The following is a 20,821-nucleotide window of genomic DNA, read 5'->3' on the forward strand; positions in this document are numbered from 1 at the left end:
TCAAACACACAGTATTTTTCTTCAGAGTCACCTGCTGGGACTATTTTAAAGCTACAAGAAGCATTTGAGATTATTCAGTTCAATCTAAATTCTTTTAAGTTCTTTAAGAGAAGACAGCTAAAACAATTTTTACCAGAACCCTGCCTCATTCCTCGACCCAACTTTACATTACAGGGCAGGCCATTAGTTTGCTGGGCTTGATGTTGGTGGAAAACCTGTCTTTTAAATTTATGAAAATTACTCACCAAAACTGAAGTTAAAGTTTAGTTTTTACTAGAGATGCACCGATTTTTTGGGCCGATTCCGATTTTCCATGGAGTGTGACCTGCCGATACCGATTTTGGCCGATTCCGATTTCATTTTTTCAAACCACTTCACAGCACGTACAAAGACTATTTTCTTTTTATCTTTTCTTTGATAGAACATTCTGCCAGATTTTCAGTAATAAATTTTCAACACCTCAAAGGTTGAAAACAAACAAAAAGACATTGCTCTTTGTAAAATCTTTCTTCATGTTTGGTATTAACATATTAATTCCTGAAATAGGAAATTCACACAAACATTTTTTCTTTTCCCATCCAATATCTGGCACAAAAACAACTTCCCCCTCATATATTATTTGCCTACTGCTATGGAACACACTTTCATAAGCCTATTTATGTCTGAAAACTTACGCCTTATAGAACAACCCATTTCTTCATTCAGTATCAAAATACAAAAATAATTTCCAGTCATACTTATACTATAGCCATTCTATCATCTTTGTCAAATGTGTATTTGTAGAGTAATTTCCAATGGAATCAAGTGCAACCAAGGCTGTAAAACAAACAAAAAGACATTTTTCTCTCTCTTTGTACAAATCTAACTAGATGTTTGGTAATAGGCTAAGGTATTAATTCCTGTAATGGGAAATTCACACAACCACAAACATTTTCTTCTTTTCACATCCAATATCTGGCACAAAAAACTTCACTATATTTGGATATATAATATATCCAAATATAGTGAATATTTTTTTTTTTGTTAATGGCGCACACGCCGGAGCTTGTTAGGCGCGCAGGACTGACACTGTTCTGCGCAAGCGCAACACAATCGCACTAGAAAGCGTGTTCAAGCTGCCAGTGTAGCTGCAGTCTTTTTAGTTGCGAATTACGAGTATTTCCACTTTCATCTCTGTGATACACAAGTTTTGATCGGCAGAAAATTGGCATATTTTAATTTTGCCCGGCTGGTCGCCGGTCATGGCCGATCACGTGAAAATCGGCCGATTCCGATCGGCAGCCGGTCAATCGGTGCATCTCTGGTTTTTACTTTAGTTTTTTGCCTTTTTGGTGGCAATCTTTCAATCATTCTTTAGTTGACATTCAAGGAATAAATTGCAAAAACAAGCTGGAGGTTTTTATTTTAAATATTGAACTCAACACTTACCTCAACCAATACTAAAATGAAATAAATAGTATAATGTAACAAAATAATAATAATAAAATAAAATATCATAATTAGATGTAAGAAACCACTTAAGGTAAAATTGGTGCAAAGTCTGCATGTCCTATCAGAACATTTAATTCTGCGTGCCTTCCTGAAAAAAACCTCAAGTCCCCTATCATAAGGGAAGTGATTGCTGAAGCGGGATAAACGGGATAATGCAATAAGGCCGGTTCCTCGCGTCAAGCTGCTACTGTCTGCATCAAAATTGGTTTATAGCCTGACTCAGGGATGAGCACTATGAATGAACGGAACGATACGCAACAGATTTTATATATATATATATATATATATATATATATATATATTTTTATTTTTTTTTCAAAATCGCGAGTCTGATTGTGTGGCGATAGGAATCCATTGTGTGGCGCTGCACCACAAAATGGTCTATGTATGGGAAACCCTGTGCTTAACTGAGAATGACATAACGAAGGAACTGCCCATACCTGCCCATGAAATAGTCTTTGAGTCAATTGTCCAATTACTTTTGGTCCCTTTAAAAACAGGGTGGCGCATGTTAAGGAGCTGAAACTCCTAAACCCTTCATCCAATTTTAATGTGGATACCCTCAAATGAAAGCTGAAAGTCTGGACTTTACGTCCATGTCCATTATATAACTATAACCTGAATATGTTTCAGTAAACAGGTAAAAAAAACAAAATTTGTGTCAGTGTCCAAATATATATGGACCTAACTGTATTTCGGGACGTTTCTTCTGGGGATAGAACCCTGTGTTTTTATTTGCTGCCAGAAGTCCTTATTTCAAGCTTGTTTACATTTCTGGTATTATAACTACTAAGTACTTATTATTATCAGTCAGTTGGTCAGCGTTTGCTGAAATAATATCAGTAATATCTATAAGCAGTGTGAATGAGGCTGTGAGAAATTTGTTCTGAATTATTGACACGTCCACCTCATGCCCCCACAGGAGGAACCGTGTCCAGGCAGAAAGGATTTCTGGGATGCATCAGAGCATTAACTATAAATGGGCTGACCCTTGACCTGGAGGAACGTGCCAAAATGACCCCGGGGGTGAGCGCAGGATGTCCAGGTCACTGCAGCAGCCAGAAGCGACTGTGCCACAACCGAGGGCGGTGTATCGAGAGGAACGGTGGATATGTGTGCGACTGCACACACTCCGCATACGGAGGACCGAACTGTCAGACCGGTGCGTCTGAGGCTTTATAACCTTCATAAACAGTACCTTAAAAATACCAAGTATATTCTCAGAACATGTCTTCACGTGTCATTTCCAATCCCAAACAGCTTTCTGTTCACTCGACACAGTCCACTCACTACACAGGGTCAAACATAACACCAGGAAACCCGACCCAGTGCACTACACAACACGTTCGGAGAATCAGCCACAGAAAATGCACAAATCCTCACGTGTGCTTTGTTCTGAAGTTTATGTACAAACCCAATTCCAAAAAGGTTGGGACGCTGTGTAAACTGTAAATAAAAACACTGTGATGATTTGTAAATCATAGAAACTATATATTTCACTGAAAATAGTCCAAAGACAACATATATGTTGAAACTGAGAAATTTTATTGTTTTGTGAAAAATATATGCTCATTTTGACTTTGATGTCAGCAACATGTTTCAGAAAAGTTGGGACGGGGCAACAAAAGACTGAAAAAGTTGTGTAATGCAAAAAAAAAAAGTTTAATTGGCAACAAGTCAGTAAAATGACTGGGTATAAAAAGAGCATCCCAGAGAGGCGGAGTCTCTCAGAAGTAAAGATGGGGCGGGGTTCACCGCTCTGTGAAAGACTGCGTGGGCAAACAGTGCAACAATTTCAGAATAACGTTCCTCAATGTAAAACTGCAAAGAATTTGGGGATCACATCATCTATGGTCCATAATATCATTAAAAGAGTCAGAGAATCTGGAGAAATCTCTGTATGCGAGAGACAAGGCTGAAAACTGACACTGGATGCCTGTGATCTTCAGGCCCTCAGGAGACACTGCATTAAAAGCAGACACGTGTCTGTAGTGGAAATCACTGTATGGGCTCAGGAACACTTCAGAAAACCATCGTCTGTGAAAACACTTCATTACTGCATCCACAGATGCGAGTCAAAACCAGATATAAACAATATCCAGAAACCCCGCCCCCTTCTCTGGGCCCGAGCTCTTTTACGATGGACTGAGACGAAGTGGAAAACTGTCCCGAGGTCTGACGAATCAAAAGTAGAAATTCTGTTTAGAAATCATGGACCCCACGTCCTCCAGGCTAAAGAGGAGGGGGATCATCCAGCTTGTTATCAGTGTACAGTTCAAAAGCAGCATCTGTGATGGTATGAGGGGGCGTTAGTGCACATGACATGGGTAGTTTGTACATCTGGGAAGGCATCATTAATGCTGAATGATATAAACACGTTTCAGAGCAATATGCTGCCATCCAGACTAAATCTTTTTCAGGGAAGGCCTTCCTTCTTTCAGCAAGACAACGCCAAACCGCTTTCTACACATATTACAACTGCATGGCTCCATAGTAAAAGAGTCTGGGTGCTGGGGGCGTCGTGGCTCAGGCGCCATACCATAAATCCGGGGACCTGGGTTCGATTCCAACCCGAGGTCATTTCCCGATCCCTCTCTGTCTCTCTCTCCTGCTCATTTCCTGTCTCTACACTGTCCTGTCCAATAAAAGGTGAAAAAAGCCCAAAAAAAATCTTAAAAAAAAAAAAGAGTCTGGGTGCTAAACTGGCCTGCTGCAGTCCAGACCTGTCTCCCATTTAAAACATTTGGTGCATTATGAAGCACAAAATACGACAAAGGAGACCCAAACTGTTGAGCAACTGAAATTGTATATCAGGCAAGAACGGGACAACATTTCTCTTTCAAAACGACAGCAATTGGTCTCCTCAGTTCCCAAATGTTTATAGAGTGTTGTTAAAAGTAGAGGTGATGCAACAGAGTGGTAAACACGCCCCTGTCCCAACTTTTCTGGAATTGGGGTTGTATAATGTAGTGAGATTAGGAACTCACTTCCACAACATTTCATGTAAATATTTCACTGTTGGCAAATTGTTCAGCCACAAGACAAATAAAACCCCTCGGTATGCAGTTCTGTCCTTCACACGAAGCGTGATGTGAGGTGAACTGGGACACGAAGGCTCATGGCTTCGGATTTGAGCGCTCAGATCCGTTGGAAAAGTGCAGTAAAATCCCACCGCTGCTCTAATAGATAATAAATGAAAAATAAAGACAGCACATGTGTGAAATCCCCCGTGATTTGTGTGATAAAGTACAGAACAGTCTCTCACGTCTCCGTGATCTCAGTGTGTATTTTTATCCCACCGTTATTCACGATAACTCAAACTGGGTGACAGGAGACATCAGGTGGGCCGTAAAAGTGTGATCAGAGTGCTGGAGGAGAAACGATGAGAAAATTACTGCCCTCCCCCTCCTTCTCTCTCTCTCTCTCTCTCTCTTTAATCTGTCTGCCTATTTCTGTCTGTCTCTCTCTGTCTATCCCTCTTTTTGTCTATCTCTCTCTGTCTCTCTTTCTCTGTCTATCTCTGTCCATCTCTCTCTGTCTATCTCTCTGTCCATCTCTCTCTCTCTCTCTGTCTGTCTCTCTCACACTTGGCCACTTCTACCTCTTTTAATGAGGTGTCTAATTCCGTTATCCGCCATCGCCAGCGGGAATTTCCTGCAGAAGGTTACAACCCGGCTCGCCTTGATGGAGCCTCGCTGTCCGTCGCACCGTTTTCTGGTGCTATCAGAGCAAATTCTGCAGTATGTCGGGTCACTACGCCAGTCAAAGCTCTCTAATTATTTCTCCTTTCCTTTCTTCCTCTCGAGGCTGGCATTTTTTTTACCGTTTCTCCAGATGTAATGAGTGAACAAACCCGGCCATGTGCGAAGCGGCTCGGCTCAGGCTCAGAATAATTTAGCATACGTTTAAACTTCTGTCTCTCCGGGTTTATATTTGATGCGTTGGGTTTTTTTTTTTCCTGTCACGGTACATTAGCAGGTTGATAGCAGGAAGGTGAGGAAGTGGAGTGAAAAGCCAAACTATTTCTTCTCTCACCACTGTGGTGTCACGTACGAGGTAGCACGCGGATGTAAGTGCAGAAGCAGTTTATTTACAAAGGTGAAAAACACACGCAGGCAAACAGTCCAAATCAGCAGGCAAAATCCAAAACGTAAAACAAGCAAAGGGTCAGGCGAGGCGCAAGCAGGATATCACAGGCAACGAGAAAACAGGAACAAGGAACAGGTACAGGAATCAGGAAACCAGGAAATCAAACGCGGGTAACAAGGCTCGGTAATGCGTACTGACGTAGCGTAATACTTTGTACGTCTAAACAGTCTTTATATACTGTAGGTGCACATACCGGTATAGCTCCTTAATTATGTCTAGGTGTGCATCATTAACGGCGCGCGTGCATGAGTCCGCTCGATGTGCGTGCAGCCCGGGGCCCGCCTGAGAGTTCTTCAGGTGCACGCGCCACAGCACGCAGGACTGACACGTGGACAGTTTTGCTTCAGAAAATGGAAGCTGTAGGAAAAAATCTGAGCACTAACCCCGCCCCTCGTCCTGATCTTAACCAATCAGAATTTAGCTTGGGTTCATCAGCCCAGACACAGAGAAGACCTGACACTCAATACATATGATTTATATCGAGACAAATTTGTTAAATTACACACAAATTCAGTAAGAAGCATTACACTTGCTAGCTCCGCCCCCACTCATTTACCTGAATTTTCACTCTGTATGTCTTGGTTTGTTTGTTTATTTTGCAGAAAAAGGTTAGCCTTCTAATGATTAATATTCTAAAACGTCTTCATGCAGTCAGATTTTCATGTTTGTGTGCTGGACTGTTAGTGTTCTTGCGAGCAAAAAAATTGTTACTGAAGTACATTTTTAATTTCTCTTTTATTCTATCTCGAGTCGCCTTTTCCTTTTCAAGTTTTCTCGTGTGATCAGATTCTTGTGAAAACGCAACTACAGACAAAAAAAGGTCGCCATCATGACTTCAACCAGACAAGTTACAGAGGTCCGTAAGCGCTGTCGTCTTCATGCAGATTATTTCCAAAGATAGAAAGCTTCTGTGAAGTAACACTTGTGTAAATTGACAAAGTGCATAATGAGACATTACAACATTACATGGTTACGTTCAGGGTGCGATTTGTCAAAAAAACAGAAGGGGGGATGTTTTTTTTTTTTTTTTAATCATGAAACGTCACAAAACTAAGGTAACAATAGGCTAACAGCTCAGTAACATCCGATGATATCAAATGAATAACACTAAATGAAAACGACACTAAACCAGAGATAGTAAATTCATCTTCCTATCTCTCTGACTAAATACACGAACACTAACACAACAAAGTTCGCATTGCTTGTCGCGTTGCTGTGATGTTTCTCTCCCTCCGGATTAAATGGACAGTGACTCGAAAATCACTAAAATACATGAATACTAAATGAACAGTTTGCTCTGATGGCGCAGTTCACATTGTGCGCAGCTTTCCGATTTAAACTGTTTTTTTCTCATCCTTATACTTCCTGTTTCATGGACTGTAACGGATTTGCTTATTTAGTAATTTTAATACAGAATTTACTTTGAAACTATAATCAGACACTCCAACGCCCCCCCTAAAAAAAAAAAAAATCGGCTGTGAAAAAGGCGGCATCCGCCAAAAGGCGCGCTGTTTGCATCCCTGCATACAGTGGTGCTTGAAAGTTTGTGAACCCTTTAGAATTTTCTATATTTCTGCATAAATATGACCTAAAACATCATCAGATTTTCACACAAGTCCTAAAAGTAGATAAAGAGAACCCAGTTAAACAAATGAGACAAAAATATTATACTCGGTCATTTATTTATTGAGTAAAATGATCCAATATTACATATCTGTGAGTGGCAAAAGTATGTGAACCTCAAAGATTAGCAGTTAATTTGAAGGTGAAATTAGAGTCAGGTGTTTTCAATTAATGGGATGACAATCAGGTGTGAGTGGGCACCCTGTTTTATTTAAAGAACAGGGATCTATCAAAGTCTGATCTTCACAACACATGTTTGTGGAAGTGTATCATGGCACAAACAAAGGAGATTTCTGAGGACCTCAGAAAAAGCGTTGTTGATGCTCATCAGGCTGGAAAAGGTTACAAAACCATCTCTAAAGAGTTTGGACTCCACCAATCCACAGTCAGACAGATTGTGTACAAATGGAGGAAATTCAAGACCACTGTTACCCTCCCCAGGAGTGGTCGAACAACAAAGATCACTCCAAGAGCAAGGCGTGTAATAGTCCGCGAGGTCACAAAGGACCCCAGGGTAACTTCTAAGCAACTGAAGGCCTCTCTCACATTGGCTAATGTTAATGTTCATGAGTCCACCATCAGGAGAACACTGAACAACAATGGTGTGCATGGCAGGGTTGCAAGGAGAAAGCCACTGCTCTCCAAAAAGAACATTGCTGCTTGTCTGCAGTTTGCTAAAGATCATGTGGACAAGCCAGAAGGCTATTGGAAAAATATTTTGTGGAAGGATGAGACCAAAATAGAACTTTTTGGTTTAAATGAGAAGCGTTATGTTTGGAGAAAGGAAAACACTGCATTCCAGCATAAGAACCTTATCCCTTCTGTGAAACATGGTGGTGGTAGTATCATGGTTTGGGCCTGTTTTGCTGCATCTGGGCCAGGACGGCTTGCCATCATTGATGGAACAATGAATTCTGAATTATACCAGCGAATTCTCAAGGAAAATGTCAGGACATCTGTCCATGAACTGAATCTCAAGAGAAGGTGGGTCATGCAGCAAGACAACGACCCTAAGCACACAAGTCATTCTACAAAGAATGGTTAAAGAAGAATAAAGTGAATGTTTTGGAATGGCCAAGTCAAAGTCCTGACCTTAATCCAATCAAAATGTTGTGGAAGGACCTGAAGTGAGCAGTTCATGCGAGGAAACCCACCAACATCCCAGAGTTGAAGCTGTTCTGTACGGAGGAGCAGGCTAAAATTCCTCCAAGCCGGTGTGCAGGACTGATCAACAGTTACCACAAACGTTTAGTTGCAGTTATTGCTGCACAAGGGGGTCACACCAGATACTGAAAGCAAAGGTTCACATACTTTTGCCACTCACAGATATGTAATTTTGGATCATTTTCCACAATAAATAAATGACCAAATCTAATATTTTTGTCTCATTTGTTTAACTGGGTTCTCTTTATCTACTTTTAAGACTTGTGTGAAAATCTGAAGATGTTTTAGGTCATATTTATGCAGAAATATAGAAAATTTTAAAGGGTTCACAAACTTTCAGGCACCACTGTAGAACACAAAGATATTGTTATTATCTACAATGTATCTATTTGCTGGGGACATTCGTGAACATCAAAGCTGCCACTTCGGGTCATTTTGAAAGTGAGTGCAATGTAGACCATAGAAAACTGTGTCACAACATGCCTGTCATGTCAACTTTTGGGGGGGTTTGTTTGTTTTATTGACGGGGTTGTCCCTGAGGATTTTTTTTCAGCAGAGATAAAAACCAGAGGGGGGGATGATCCCCACCATCCCCCCCCAGCAAATCGCACCCAGGTTACGTTAATTCCGGGATGTTCTCTCAAGCTCATTTAGCCCGTGCTATGCGATGCATAAAACTTAACACGTTCATGTTCTTTCTTCTGTCTCTAGAAGTTTCCGTGTCTTTCGAGAGAGGCACATCTGTGATGTACACGTTCCAGGAGCCGTTCTCGGTGATGCACAACACCAGCCGTCAGTCGTCGGCCATTTACGCTCAGAGCAGCAAGTCTCGGGAAAATGTAGCCTTCCGCTTCGTCACCACCAAATCCCCCGCCATGTTGATGACGGTCACCACGTACCAGCAGCAGTACCTGGCCATCATCCTGGCTCAGAATGGTATACACGCTAACATGATCACTAGTAACATGCTAACTCACCACCTTTATCATTTATTTATATTTATTGTATTTATTTAATTTAATATATTTAATATTGTATTTAATATTTGTTCTCCGTGTACGGACGGGTTGACGGCTAATTTCGTTGGTACTTGTGACTAAGTGACAAAGGGTTCATTCATTCATTCATATTGTTATAATCTCATATTCACAGTTTCTTTCTTGAATTCTTTCATTTATTTTGTTTTTTACTTTATTTACATACATCTTATTTAAATCATTCATCAATTTGCTTATTTGAGTTAATTTTTGTTCATTTGAGTGTTACTATTATTTCAGTATTTTGGCGTATTTGCATTTTTTCTTTTCTTTTTTTAGTTCTTTTGTGGTGTTTTCAACTTTCTCTTTTTTCTTTCTTATCAAAATTTCTGTGTTTTTTTGTTTTACAAAATATTCTTATATTTCCGCTCTCTGTGTATTTAGCGAGCTCGTTCTCTTTGTAGAAACCTTTCACTGAATTTTATGATTATAGTTTGTACGTATTTATTTGTAATATTTTCAATGGATTTAAATGAGCTTTACGGGTTTGTGTTTTTTTTTTGTTGTTGTTGTTGTTTTTGTAAATATTTTTTAGACAGTTTGGAGTTTGGAGTGTGGTATCTGGTGTAGAGATAATAAACGTGGAGGTTAGTGGAGGTTAGCTGGTCCTCAGTAATTAGTGAGAAGTGTGAGAGGGAGTGTTGTGTTTGTGAAGATGAAACAGACACAGCTGAGAGAGAGAGAGAAGTTTTATTGTTGTGGAATCTGAGCAGCAGGAACATTGAGTGCTCTGAGTTAGTGTTCTCTCGCTCGTCTCTCGCTGGCGTCTCAGGGAGTTTACAGATTTGGTATAAACTGAAGCAGGAGAAGGAGCCGGATGTGTTCATGCCCACGGGTCGCAGCCTGGCTAACGGCCAGCTGCACCGAGTCCAGCTCCACCGAGAGGGCAGGGACATGTACGTCCAGGTAAGAATGTGGCATCTCCTGTCAGCTGTTATTAACGCTCATGAACACCTCCTAATGTCTCTTCCTGTCTCTCCTCAGGTGGATAAGGATGTGAGTCGGAAGTTCGTCCTCTCCACAGACCGAGAGTTAAACATGATCCGCTCTCTGACACTCGGCAAAGTCACCCGTAGGAAAATAAAACTGATTTTCATCATATTTTAACTTGGGTAGCTCTCTCTCTCCCTCTCTCTCCCCCTGTCTGTCTCTCTCTCTCTCTATCCCTCTATTTCTTCCTCTCTCTCTCTCTCTCTCTCTCTCTCTGTCGCGCTCCTCATATTCATTCGTGTTAGTTTCCTTGCTCTCAGGTTTTAATAGTTGTTTTTGCTCATTAGAGAAACTGAGACGCATAAAAGTAAAATAATTATTCTTGTTTTTGTTTCTTTCCTTAAAAAACTATTTAAAGTCTTTTTAATATCTCATCTCATTATCTGTAGCCGCTTTATCCTGTTCTACAGGGTCGCAGGCGAGCTGGATCCTATCCCAGCTGACTACGGGCGAAAGGCGGGGTACACCCTGGACAAGTCGCCAGGTCATCACAGGGCTGACACATAGACACAGACAACCATTCACACTCACATTCACACCTACGGTCAATTTAGAGTCACCAGTTAACCTAACCTGCATGTCTTTGGACTGTGGGGGAAACCGGAGCACCCGGAGGAAACCCACGCGGACATGGGGAGAACATGCAAACTCCACACAGAAAGGCCCTCTCCGGCCACGGGGCTCGAACCCAGGACCTTCTTGCTGTGAGGCGACAGAGCTAACCACTACACCACCGTGCCGCCTCTTTTTAATATATGAAAATAATTTTGTTTATGGGGGCGGCACGGTGGTGTAGTGGTTAGCGCTGTCGCCTCACAGCAAGAAGGTCCGGGTTCGAGCCCCGTGGCCGGCGAGGGCCTTTCTGTGCGGAGTTTGCATGTTCTCCCCGTGTCCGCGTGGGTTTCCTCCGGGTGCTCCGGTTTCCCCCACAGTCCAAAGACATGCAGGTTAGGTTAACTGGTGACTCTAAATTGAGCGTAGGTGTGAATGTGAGTGTGAATGGTTGTCTGTGTCTATGTGTCAGCCCTGTGATGACCTGGCGACTTGTCCAGGGTGTACCCCGCCTTTCACCCGTAGTCAGCTGGGATAGGCTCCAGCTTGCCTGCGACCCTGTAGAACAGGATAAAGCGGCTAGAGATAATGAGATGAGATGAGATTTTTTATGTTCCTCAACAAAAGCTGTTCAAACTTTCACTAAAGAAAAGAGACGAACACAGATAATCTGATCATCTCCGAAATGAATGTTTGTGTCTCTGTGCTCCTCAGGTGGAGTGGGCACGGATGAGGCGGTGCTCCAGGCAGGATCAAGAGGTTTCATTGGCTGCCTCTCGTCAGTCCAGTTCAATCACCTCGCTCCTTTAAAAGCAGCCATTTTGAATCGAGGGAGCTCGTTGGTCAGCGTGCTCGGGAATCTGGTGGAGTCCAACTGTGGCGAGCTGGCCGACCGATCGCTCTCACACTCACTGTCAGGTAACAGCTCTGCCTGGGACACTGGAGTGGGCGGGGCTTAGTGTGAGCCTCCTCTCGTGATGTTCTCGCACATTCGTCATAAAAAGACATGTCTTTGAGTTCATGTAAGCAAATGAGTGCAGATCTTGAGTGGGTGTGACATGAAGACTATATATGGGAATGTGGGCGTGGCTTTGAGAAGCAGTAGCTCAGTAGTCTCAGCTGTTTTCCTTTCCTCCTCTCAGACCACACAGACGGAGAGAAGCAAGGGAAGGAGCGTCTGAAGAACTCTGAGCCGAGCGACTCGGCTGTGATTGGAGGTAAGACATTCTGTCATGCGTTCTCTCTATCCGTCTTACTCTCGCCATCTGTCTTACTTCCTGTCCACCATCTTACTCTCTTCTAGCCTTTCTCTGTTTCTTTTTCTCCACCTGTCTTACATTCTGTCCTGTTTTTTCTACTTGTCTTGCTTTTTATCTGTATTACTCTGTTTTATTCCTTTATTTTCTGTTCCCTGCCTCACTCTCGCGTGTGTGTGTGTGTGTGTGTGTGTGTATGTGTGTGTGTGTGTAGGTTTGATAGCAGCGTTGCTGCTGGTCGTGCTGTGCATCATGGCGGTGATGATGCATTTCCTCTTGCGTTTTCGACGCGAGCGTTCCTGTCAGCCCAAAGAGAAGGACCCACGGGCTCAACCGGAGCTCAGGGACAGCAGGAAGGAGTACTTCATATGACCCCTAAATGACCCCTTGGCCGAGTGACCCTAGATCAGTTATGCCATTAGGGAGGAGGGCAGGAGAGCTGCTAGTGCCCTTAATCCTCGTTCCCTTCCTCTGTAAGCTCCAGCTTGCTTTGTGCCCTCTATCAGCTCGACCGTGGGAAATGGGACACGACTGAGCAACGGAGAACGAAGCCACTCTATCAAGGGAGAAAGTAAAACTTTTTTGGCCTTTGACCTTTGGCCTCATGAACCCCTTGCTGAGTTTAGGGAGAAGAGCAGAGGCTATCAGAACACTCATAGTGCCCTTGATGCTCGTTCTCTTCGTCCCTTCTGTACCAGTGAGGGTTGATTGAGTGGAATGGGACACAGACGAGACGATGGAGAACGAAGTTGCTGTATCAAGAAAGACAGGAGTACTTGATCTGACCTTTGACCCTTAACCTTATAAATGGACTCCACAGTGGAGGTAAACATGACATCAAGGAGTGAAAGAAGACTTCATATGACCTCTGACTCTCGTTAGGAGGCCAGTCAAGCCCTCAGTGGGAAACACATGCGCACACACACACACACACACATAAATGGCACATTCTCTGAATGCAGGGTGAACAGCAGAACGGTTCTCATCATCGCCGACTGTGGAATCGGTGGCTGTTATTAATAAGATTGCTCCTCCCACCCCATTCGTTATATTAATGAGAGTATGTATTCGTCAGTTGGAGTATTAATGGGACAGTGAAGGAGCATCAATGAGAGTACTAAGGAGAGTTTTGTTGAAATATAAAGGAGGGTTTCAAGGAGAATATTAATGAGAGTATTAAGCAAAGTATTAATGAGTCTTAAGGAGAGTATTGTTGAGAGCGTTAATGCAAGTATTGATGGGCGTGTTAAGAAGAGTACTGATGAGTATTAATGAGAACATTAAGGAGATTATAAATGAGAGTATAAAGCAGAGTATTATTGAGAGTTTTGCTGCGAATACCACTGAGAGTAATAATGAAAGTATCAAGGAGAGTGGTGTTGAGAGTATTAAGGAGAGTGTTATTGAGAATATAAAGCAGAGTATTGCTGAGTATTGAAGAGAGAAGTGCTAAGGGTATTATTAGAGTGTACTATTGGAGTATTAATGAGAGTATTTATTGGAGTGAATCAGTCAAAGTGCTGTGGAAAATGGACACGGTCTTTAAAAGTGATTTCACATTTTCTTTTCGTGTCGATCTCCGTGGAGTTCACGTACACGACTCACACTCGGAGTAGAAGAGGGAAGGAAGCTGATTGGTCGAGACGTTGCGTTGCATCACAATTTTCCATCACATTAAAACAGCCTGATAATTTGTTATTGCTTATGGATTTATTTCAGCTTCTTTACTAAAGTCCACCTCTTATCATACGGAGACGCTACATCACATGACCATCTTACTGTCATCTGGTGTGTAAGATGTTGAAGACGTACTCGTTCCACGTGTTTTCTATTTTGAGAAAACGAATATTTATGATGGATCATGAGATGGACGCTTTATTGTGTTCCTAACTGAAAAAGTCTGAAATTGTGGGTTTTTTTCTCCTAAAATGTCAATAATTGGTTTATTGTGTCGTCAGAGAGGGATCAGGAACGATTGTGGAAAATGATTGCTGGGAGAACTCTCACTACATATACATGACCCAAAACATCATCATCATCATCATCATGATCAGCGTAAACATGACGAGAGCACGCGAGTGGAATGGAGCTGTGAATCATGGGAGCCGTCCATCATCCTGTCGCTCAAGCCGGTTGTGAGCAGAGCTCCAGTTCTTTACGTGCAGAATTTCTTTTCCATCATGAGATGTTTCAGGTGGTTTGAGAGCAGATTTATTACCTCCATGTCGTCACACACTGCTGTTTTACTGAACATCGACCACAGCTGCACATCTGTCACTCGCACGAGCGACTGTTTACAGCTGCGATAGCCTTTTACACCACAGCACTCTGTCATCGAGTACAATATTTCATTTATTAAAGAACGAGACATCCCGCGTTTATCAGTTCTCAGTAACAGTGTCCTGTTCTCAGTCATTCCTCTGTGGAGGAGTTCCAGCTTCACGTCTGACAGTTCCAGCGTGCTGACACTGGAGACTCCTTCCACACGTTACATAAACGTCTTATTTATCAGGGATTTCTTAAAACGTTTATAAGGAGCATCCGCTGTACACGCCCCTGAAACAACAACGTATTAGAACGAGTGCATTAATATAAACCTGCGATCTACAGCTGCACTACTCAGAAACTCAGTCAGAACCTTCTGACCAATCAGGATCTAGAATTAAACAGTGCTCAATAAAATGGAGACGAATTCCTGATTTAGCTCGACGACTTCTGAGCGTGTGTGTGTTGACTCAGAGCAGCGTCTTGTCTCTTTTCTCTCGTCGTGTCAGGCTGAAAGTGGAGAGGCAGCTGTGTCAGATGTGTATCCAGCTGTGATGTCAGTATGGGACAGCACGGAAATGACAAACCTGCTCTCGAAACGCCTGGAGATCAAAAACAGTGTCTGATTTAGTGCCACATCCATCTCCACATGGGTAAACTTCAGACAAGGAGATTTTTTTTTTTTAGCTTCTGGGGTGAAGACGTGGATCAAATCATGACGGTTTATAGAATAGAAATATGAGCATGCAGCCGGGTCTGAAAGTCCAAGTCCAACATTTGGTGTTTGAGAGCTGTAACGAGTCTGCATGCTCAAATTAATTAACATACAGACAGCTTTTGAAATGTTTAAATTGATTTTTTTTTCTCCAAATTATATGCAATTTAGTTTTGAGGCAGCAAAACAATTGGCGCTGGCACAAGTTAGAAGATAAAAAAAACCCAAACAAGCCACACCCACTAATTAGCACCACTGGGTACAAGTTTGACACAAAACTCGTAGCAATGCTAACATGCGATGACCATTTTGTTGGTGTTGACCCCACCCCTTACTGAAACCTTAGCCAATCAGGAATGATGGTCACTGGATGGTTGTATTGCATGACAAAGAGTTCCTCATGGGTTCTTTGGATATTTACAGTACGGATCCTGATGAGGGTTCTGCGTCCATAGCACTAATCCACCGTAAACCAAGCAGCGACTTGAATGTTTCAACCTTCAAACACTTTGTAGGTCACGAAATGTTCCTGACTGGCTGGTTAACGAGGCTGGCGGGTTCGGAACACTCACACCGCTCCTCTAAATGGCGCAGTTTTCAAAATATTCGAGTGTTAGCATTGCTAATCCTTTCCTCTTGGGTACAGCACGTCCACTCTTCCGGCTCTCGTATTAATCAAAAGAACCTTTTTTTTTTTGAAGTGCATTTAATCTCATAAATGTGGCTTCGAGCCTCACACACACACACACACACACACACACACACACACACACACACACACACACTGTATAATGTGTTAAAATGAATAAGGTGTTTATTTTCAGCTTGTTTTCTATGGTTAGAGTTGTACAGCTGTATTGTATATAAATGTATATTTATTACCAATAAAGAGAATCATTTGTACAAGCTCACATACTACGCTTGTGTCTCTTCACATTGCAGAAAAAAAAAAGGCTAGGAATGGAGGTAAAGTTAGCTGCAATATTAAGGCTATAAGTTAGCGCTATTTGCTCGTGTGCCAGCTTGTGGTAATAAGCACATTGTGTTTGTTTTCCCTGTGATTGTTTTGTGAAGTGCAGTAAAAAGAGGAGGAATCTCATTTAGCACAGAGCTTTCATTCGGGAATTTACCGTTTTAGCTCTGAACAGATTTTGTGAATTAGCATAAACAGCAGTTTGGAAACTTAGCAACACTCAGTGAACGAGGGAATAAACAAAAATAAACAGTGAGTGGATTCAAACATGACTCGTTTTGAGTTTTACACTCATCTCATTATCCCTAGCCGCTTTATCCTGTTCTACAGGGTCGCAGGCAAGCTGGATCCTATCCCAGCTGACTACGGGCGAAAGGCGGGGTACACCCTGGACAAGTCGCCAGGTCATCACAGGGCTGACACATAGACACAGACAACCATTCACACTCACATTCACACCTACGCTCAATTTAGAGTCACCAGTTAACCTAACCTGCATGTCTTTGGACTGTGGGGGAAACCGGAGCACCCGGAGGAAACCCACGCGGACACGGGGAGAACATGCAAACTCCACACAGAAAGGCCCTCGCCGGCCCCGGGGCTCGAACCCGGACCTTCTTGCTGTGAGGCAACAGCGCTAACCACTACACCACCGTGCCGCCCAGTTTTACACTCGTTTCTTTAAAAAAAACATGAAATAAATATAAAACAAACCTTTGGCCCTAATTTCTGTTTTCTTTAACATAAGCGCGAATAATATTTGCATTAACATTAGAATTAGCTTATAGTATGTGTGTAAGCAGGAAAATTGCACAAAACAAGCAGGATTGATTTATCATTAGCTAACGTTAGAATGTAGCGTGTGAAACGAGGAATTCCTGTTTCTAACAAAGTCCTACGAGTAAAGTCTGTCTACTTGGCAGCCATCTTGGCCACGCCCCTAGGTCTACAAGACCAGAATCCTGTCATCCTGCTAATCTTCACAAACCTGAGCTTTAAAGAAGGGGGGAGGGCTGGGTTTAGCTGAAACCCAACACTGTTTATCACTGTGAGAACATCATCCCTACTGTGAAGCATGGTGGTGGTAGCATGTTCTTCTTCATTGGCATAGAAACTGGTTTCTCTGTCTTTCTTTCTGTCTCTAGCTTTCTGTCCCTCAATTTTTGTGTCACTCTGCTACTGTCTCTTGCTCTCTGTCTCACTTTCACTTTGTCTCTCTCTCTCTGTGTACAACCCCGATTCCAAAAAAGTTGGGACAAAGTACAAATTGTAAATAACGGAATGCAATGATGTGGAAGTTTCAAAATTCTATATTTTATTCAGAATAGAACATAGATGACATATCAAATGTTTAAACTGAGAAAATGTATCATTTAAAGAGAAAAATTAGGTGATTTTAAATTTCATGACAACACCACATCTCAAAAAAGTTGGGACAAGGCCATGTTTCCCACTGTGAGACATCCCCTTTTCTCTTTACAACAGTCTGTAAACGTCTGGGGACTGAGGAGACAAGTTGCTCAGGTTTAGGGATAGGAATGTTAACCCATTCTTGTCTAATGTAGGATTCTAGTTGCTCAACTGTCTTAGGTCTTTTTTGTCGTATCTTCCGTTTTATGATGCGCCAAATGTTTTCTATGGGTGAAAGATCTGGACTGCAGGCTGGCCAGTTCAGTACCCGGACCCTTCTTCTACGCAGCCATGATGCTGTAATTGATGCAGTATGTGGTTTGGCATTGTCATGTTGGAAAATGCAAGGTCTTCCCTGAAAGAGACGTCGTCTGGATGGGAGCATATGTTGCTCTAGAACCTGGATATACCTTTCAGCATTGATGGTGTCTTTCCAGATGTGTAAGCTGCCCATGCCACACGCACTAATGCAACCCCATACCATCAGAGATGCAGGCTTCTGAACTGAGTGCTGATAACAACTCGGGTCGTCCTTCTCCTCTTTAGTCCGAATGACACGGCGTCCCTGATTTCCATAAAGAACTTCAAATTTTGATTCGTCTGACCACAGAACAGTTTTCCACTTTGCCACAGTCCATTTTAAATGAGCCTTGGCCCAGAGAAGACGTCTGCGCTTCTGGATCATGTTTAGATACGGCTTCTTCTTTGAACTATAGAGTTTTAGCTGGCAACAGCGGATGGCACGGTGAATTGTGTTCACAGATAATGTTCTCTGGAAATATTCCTGAGCCCATTTTGTGATTTCCAATACAGAAGCATGCCTGTATGTGATGCAGTGCCGTCTAAGGGCCCGAAGATCACGGGCACCCAGTATGGTTTTCCGGCCTTGACCCTTACGCACAGAGATTCTTCCAGATTCTCTGAATCTTTTGATGATATTATGCACTGTAGATGATGATATGTTCAAACTCTTTGCAATTTTACACTGTCGAACTCCTTTCTGATATTGCTCCACTATTTGTCGGCGCAGAATTAGGGGGATTGGTGATCCTCTTCCCATCTTTACTTCTGAGAGCCGCTGCCACTCCAAGATGCTCTTTTTATACCCAGTCATGTTAATGACCTATTGCCAATTGACCTAATGAGTTGCAATTTGGTCCTCCAGCTGTTCCTTTTTTGTACCTTTAACTTTTCCAGCCTCTTATTGCCCCTGTCCCAACTTTTTTGACGTGTTGCGGTCATGAAATTTCAAATGAGCCAATATTTGGCATGAAATTTCAAAATGTCTCACTTTCGACATTTGATATGTTGTCTATGTTCTATTGTGAATACAATATCAGTTTTTGAGATTTGTAAATTATTGCATTCCGTTTTTATTTACAATTTGTACTTTGTCCCAATGTTTTTTGGAATCGGGGTTGTATTTCCAACTCACTATCCCTATCTCGAACACTCATTCTGTCTCACTCTTTCTTGTGCTATCTGTCTCTCTGTCTCACCTTCACTGTCTCCTCCTCCATCTCTCCATCCCTCCGTCCTCTCGTGTTTTTTGTCCCTAGGGCATCTGAAGCTGAGTGATGTGTGAGTCAGGAACGTCAGCATTTTTCAGACAGGTTCTCGATCACAGGCGCTTTTTCTTTGGCAGAGCCGTGATGGATGAAGGCGTAAAGCAGGATGAAGGGAATAAACACTTCGTGTTGCCTCACATTGTCTCTGCGGGTTTGACAGCAACACCACTGTAATGTTTATTCTGAAATCTTTAACCTCTCTCCTCATCAGCTCAGTGAGGATGAATATGAAGGACGCTGACGTACACGGCGTCTGACCGTCTCTCCTCACAGCTCCTGAGCACAGAGACAACAGGAAATGACATGCAGCTCTCTGTTCAGGATGAGAACACGCAGTTCAGAGGCATTTTCAAGGATCTCAAAACAGCTTTTGGAGGCCTTTTTGGATTGGATAAGAAAAAAAAAAGGTCAGAGGCATGGGGTGCCAATAGTTTTATCATTATCAAAAACACCCCGCCCACTTTCTCCTTCCAACCCTTCACTGCATGGCTTCATTTGCATGCTGGATCCTGATAGGCTATTACAGTTTATGATTTAATCCCTCTGTGGGGCGGCCTGCGGGGGGAGAGACAGAGAGTGATGAAAGAGAGAGAGAGAGAGAGAGACAGACAGACAGACAGACAGACAGACAGGCAGGCAAGGAGAGTGAGTGAGTAAGAGAGAGAGAGACAGGGAGAGTGAGTGAGTAAGAGAGAGAGAGAGAGAGAGAGAGATACAAACAGACAGGGAAAGTGAGTAAGTGAATAAGAGAGAGAGAGAGGGAGAGAGAGACAGGGAGAGTGAGTAAGAAAGAGACAGACAGGGAGTGAAAGAGAGAGATAGACAGACAGACAGAGAGACAGACAGGCAGGCAAGGAGAGTGAGTGAGTAAGCGAGAGAGAGACAGGGAGAGTGAGTGAGTAAGAGAGAGAGAGAGAGATACAGACAGACAGGGAAAGTGAGTGAGTGAATAAGAGAGAGAGAGAGGGAGAGAGAGACAGACAGGGAGGGGGGGTGAGAGAGACAGAGAGTGAAAGAGAGAGACAGACAGACAGACAGACAGACAGGCAGGCAAGGAGAGTGAGTGAGTAAGAGAGAGAGAGAGAGACAGGGAGAGTGAGTGAGTAAGAGAGACAGAGAGAGAGATACAGACAGACAGGGAAAGTGAGTGAGTGAATAAGAGAGAGAGAGAGGGAGAGAGACAGGGAGAGTGAGTAAGAAAGAGAGACAGACAGGGAGAGGGAGAGAGACAGACAGACAGGGAGAGAGAGAGACAGGGAGAGTGAGTGAGTAAGAGAGAGAGACAGACAGGGAGAGGGAGAGAGACAGACAGACAGGGAGAGAGAGACAGGGAGAGTGAGTGAGTAAGAGAGAGAGGGAGAGAGAGAGACAGGGAGAGAGAGTGAGTAAGAGAGAGAGACAGACAGGGAGAGAGAGACAGACAGGGAGGGAGAGAGAGAGAGAGAGACAGACAGACAGGGAGAGTGAGTGAGTAAGAGAGAGAGACAGACAGAGAGAGAGACAGGGAGAGTGAGTAAGAGAGAGAGAGGGAGAGAGAGAGAGATAGGGAGAGTGAGTGAGTAAGAGAGAGAGAGACAGACAGACAGGGAGAGGGAGAGAGAGACAGGGAGAGTGAGTGAGTAAGAGAG

The 20,821-nt window shown here is 42.9% G+C and overlaps 1 protein-coding gene across 1 annotated transcript in view; it reads left to right on the top strand.

The window, feature by feature from the left end:
* cntnap5b (contactin associated protein family member 5b) overlaps positions 1-16,047 on the top strand; it is a 67,252-nt gene extending 51,205 nt beyond the window's left edge. The window contains exons 16-22 of the mRNA XM_060911958.1: positions 2,414-2,653; positions 9,139-9,363; positions 10,237-10,370; positions 10,449-10,536; positions 11,721-11,924; positions 12,149-12,223; positions 12,477-16,047. Coding sequence (XP_060767941.1) covers positions 2,414-2,653; positions 9,139-9,363; positions 10,237-10,370; positions 10,449-10,536; positions 11,721-11,924; positions 12,149-12,223; positions 12,477-12,634 — 1,124 coding nt within the window. The 3' untranslated portion in view covers positions 12,635-16,047. The remainder of the gene's footprint in view (positions 1-2,413; positions 2,654-9,138; positions 9,364-10,236; positions 10,371-10,448; positions 10,537-11,720; positions 11,925-12,148; positions 12,224-12,476) is intronic.
* Positions 16,048-20,821: the final 4,774 nt, after the last annotated feature.

Source organism: Neoarius graeffei, chromosome 27 (genome assembly GCF_027579695.1).
Source record: "Neoarius graeffei isolate fNeoGra1 chromosome 27, fNeoGra1.pri, whole genome shotgun sequence".
Lineage (NCBI taxonomy): Eukaryota > Metazoa > Chordata > Actinopteri > Siluriformes > Ariidae > Neoarius > Neoarius graeffei.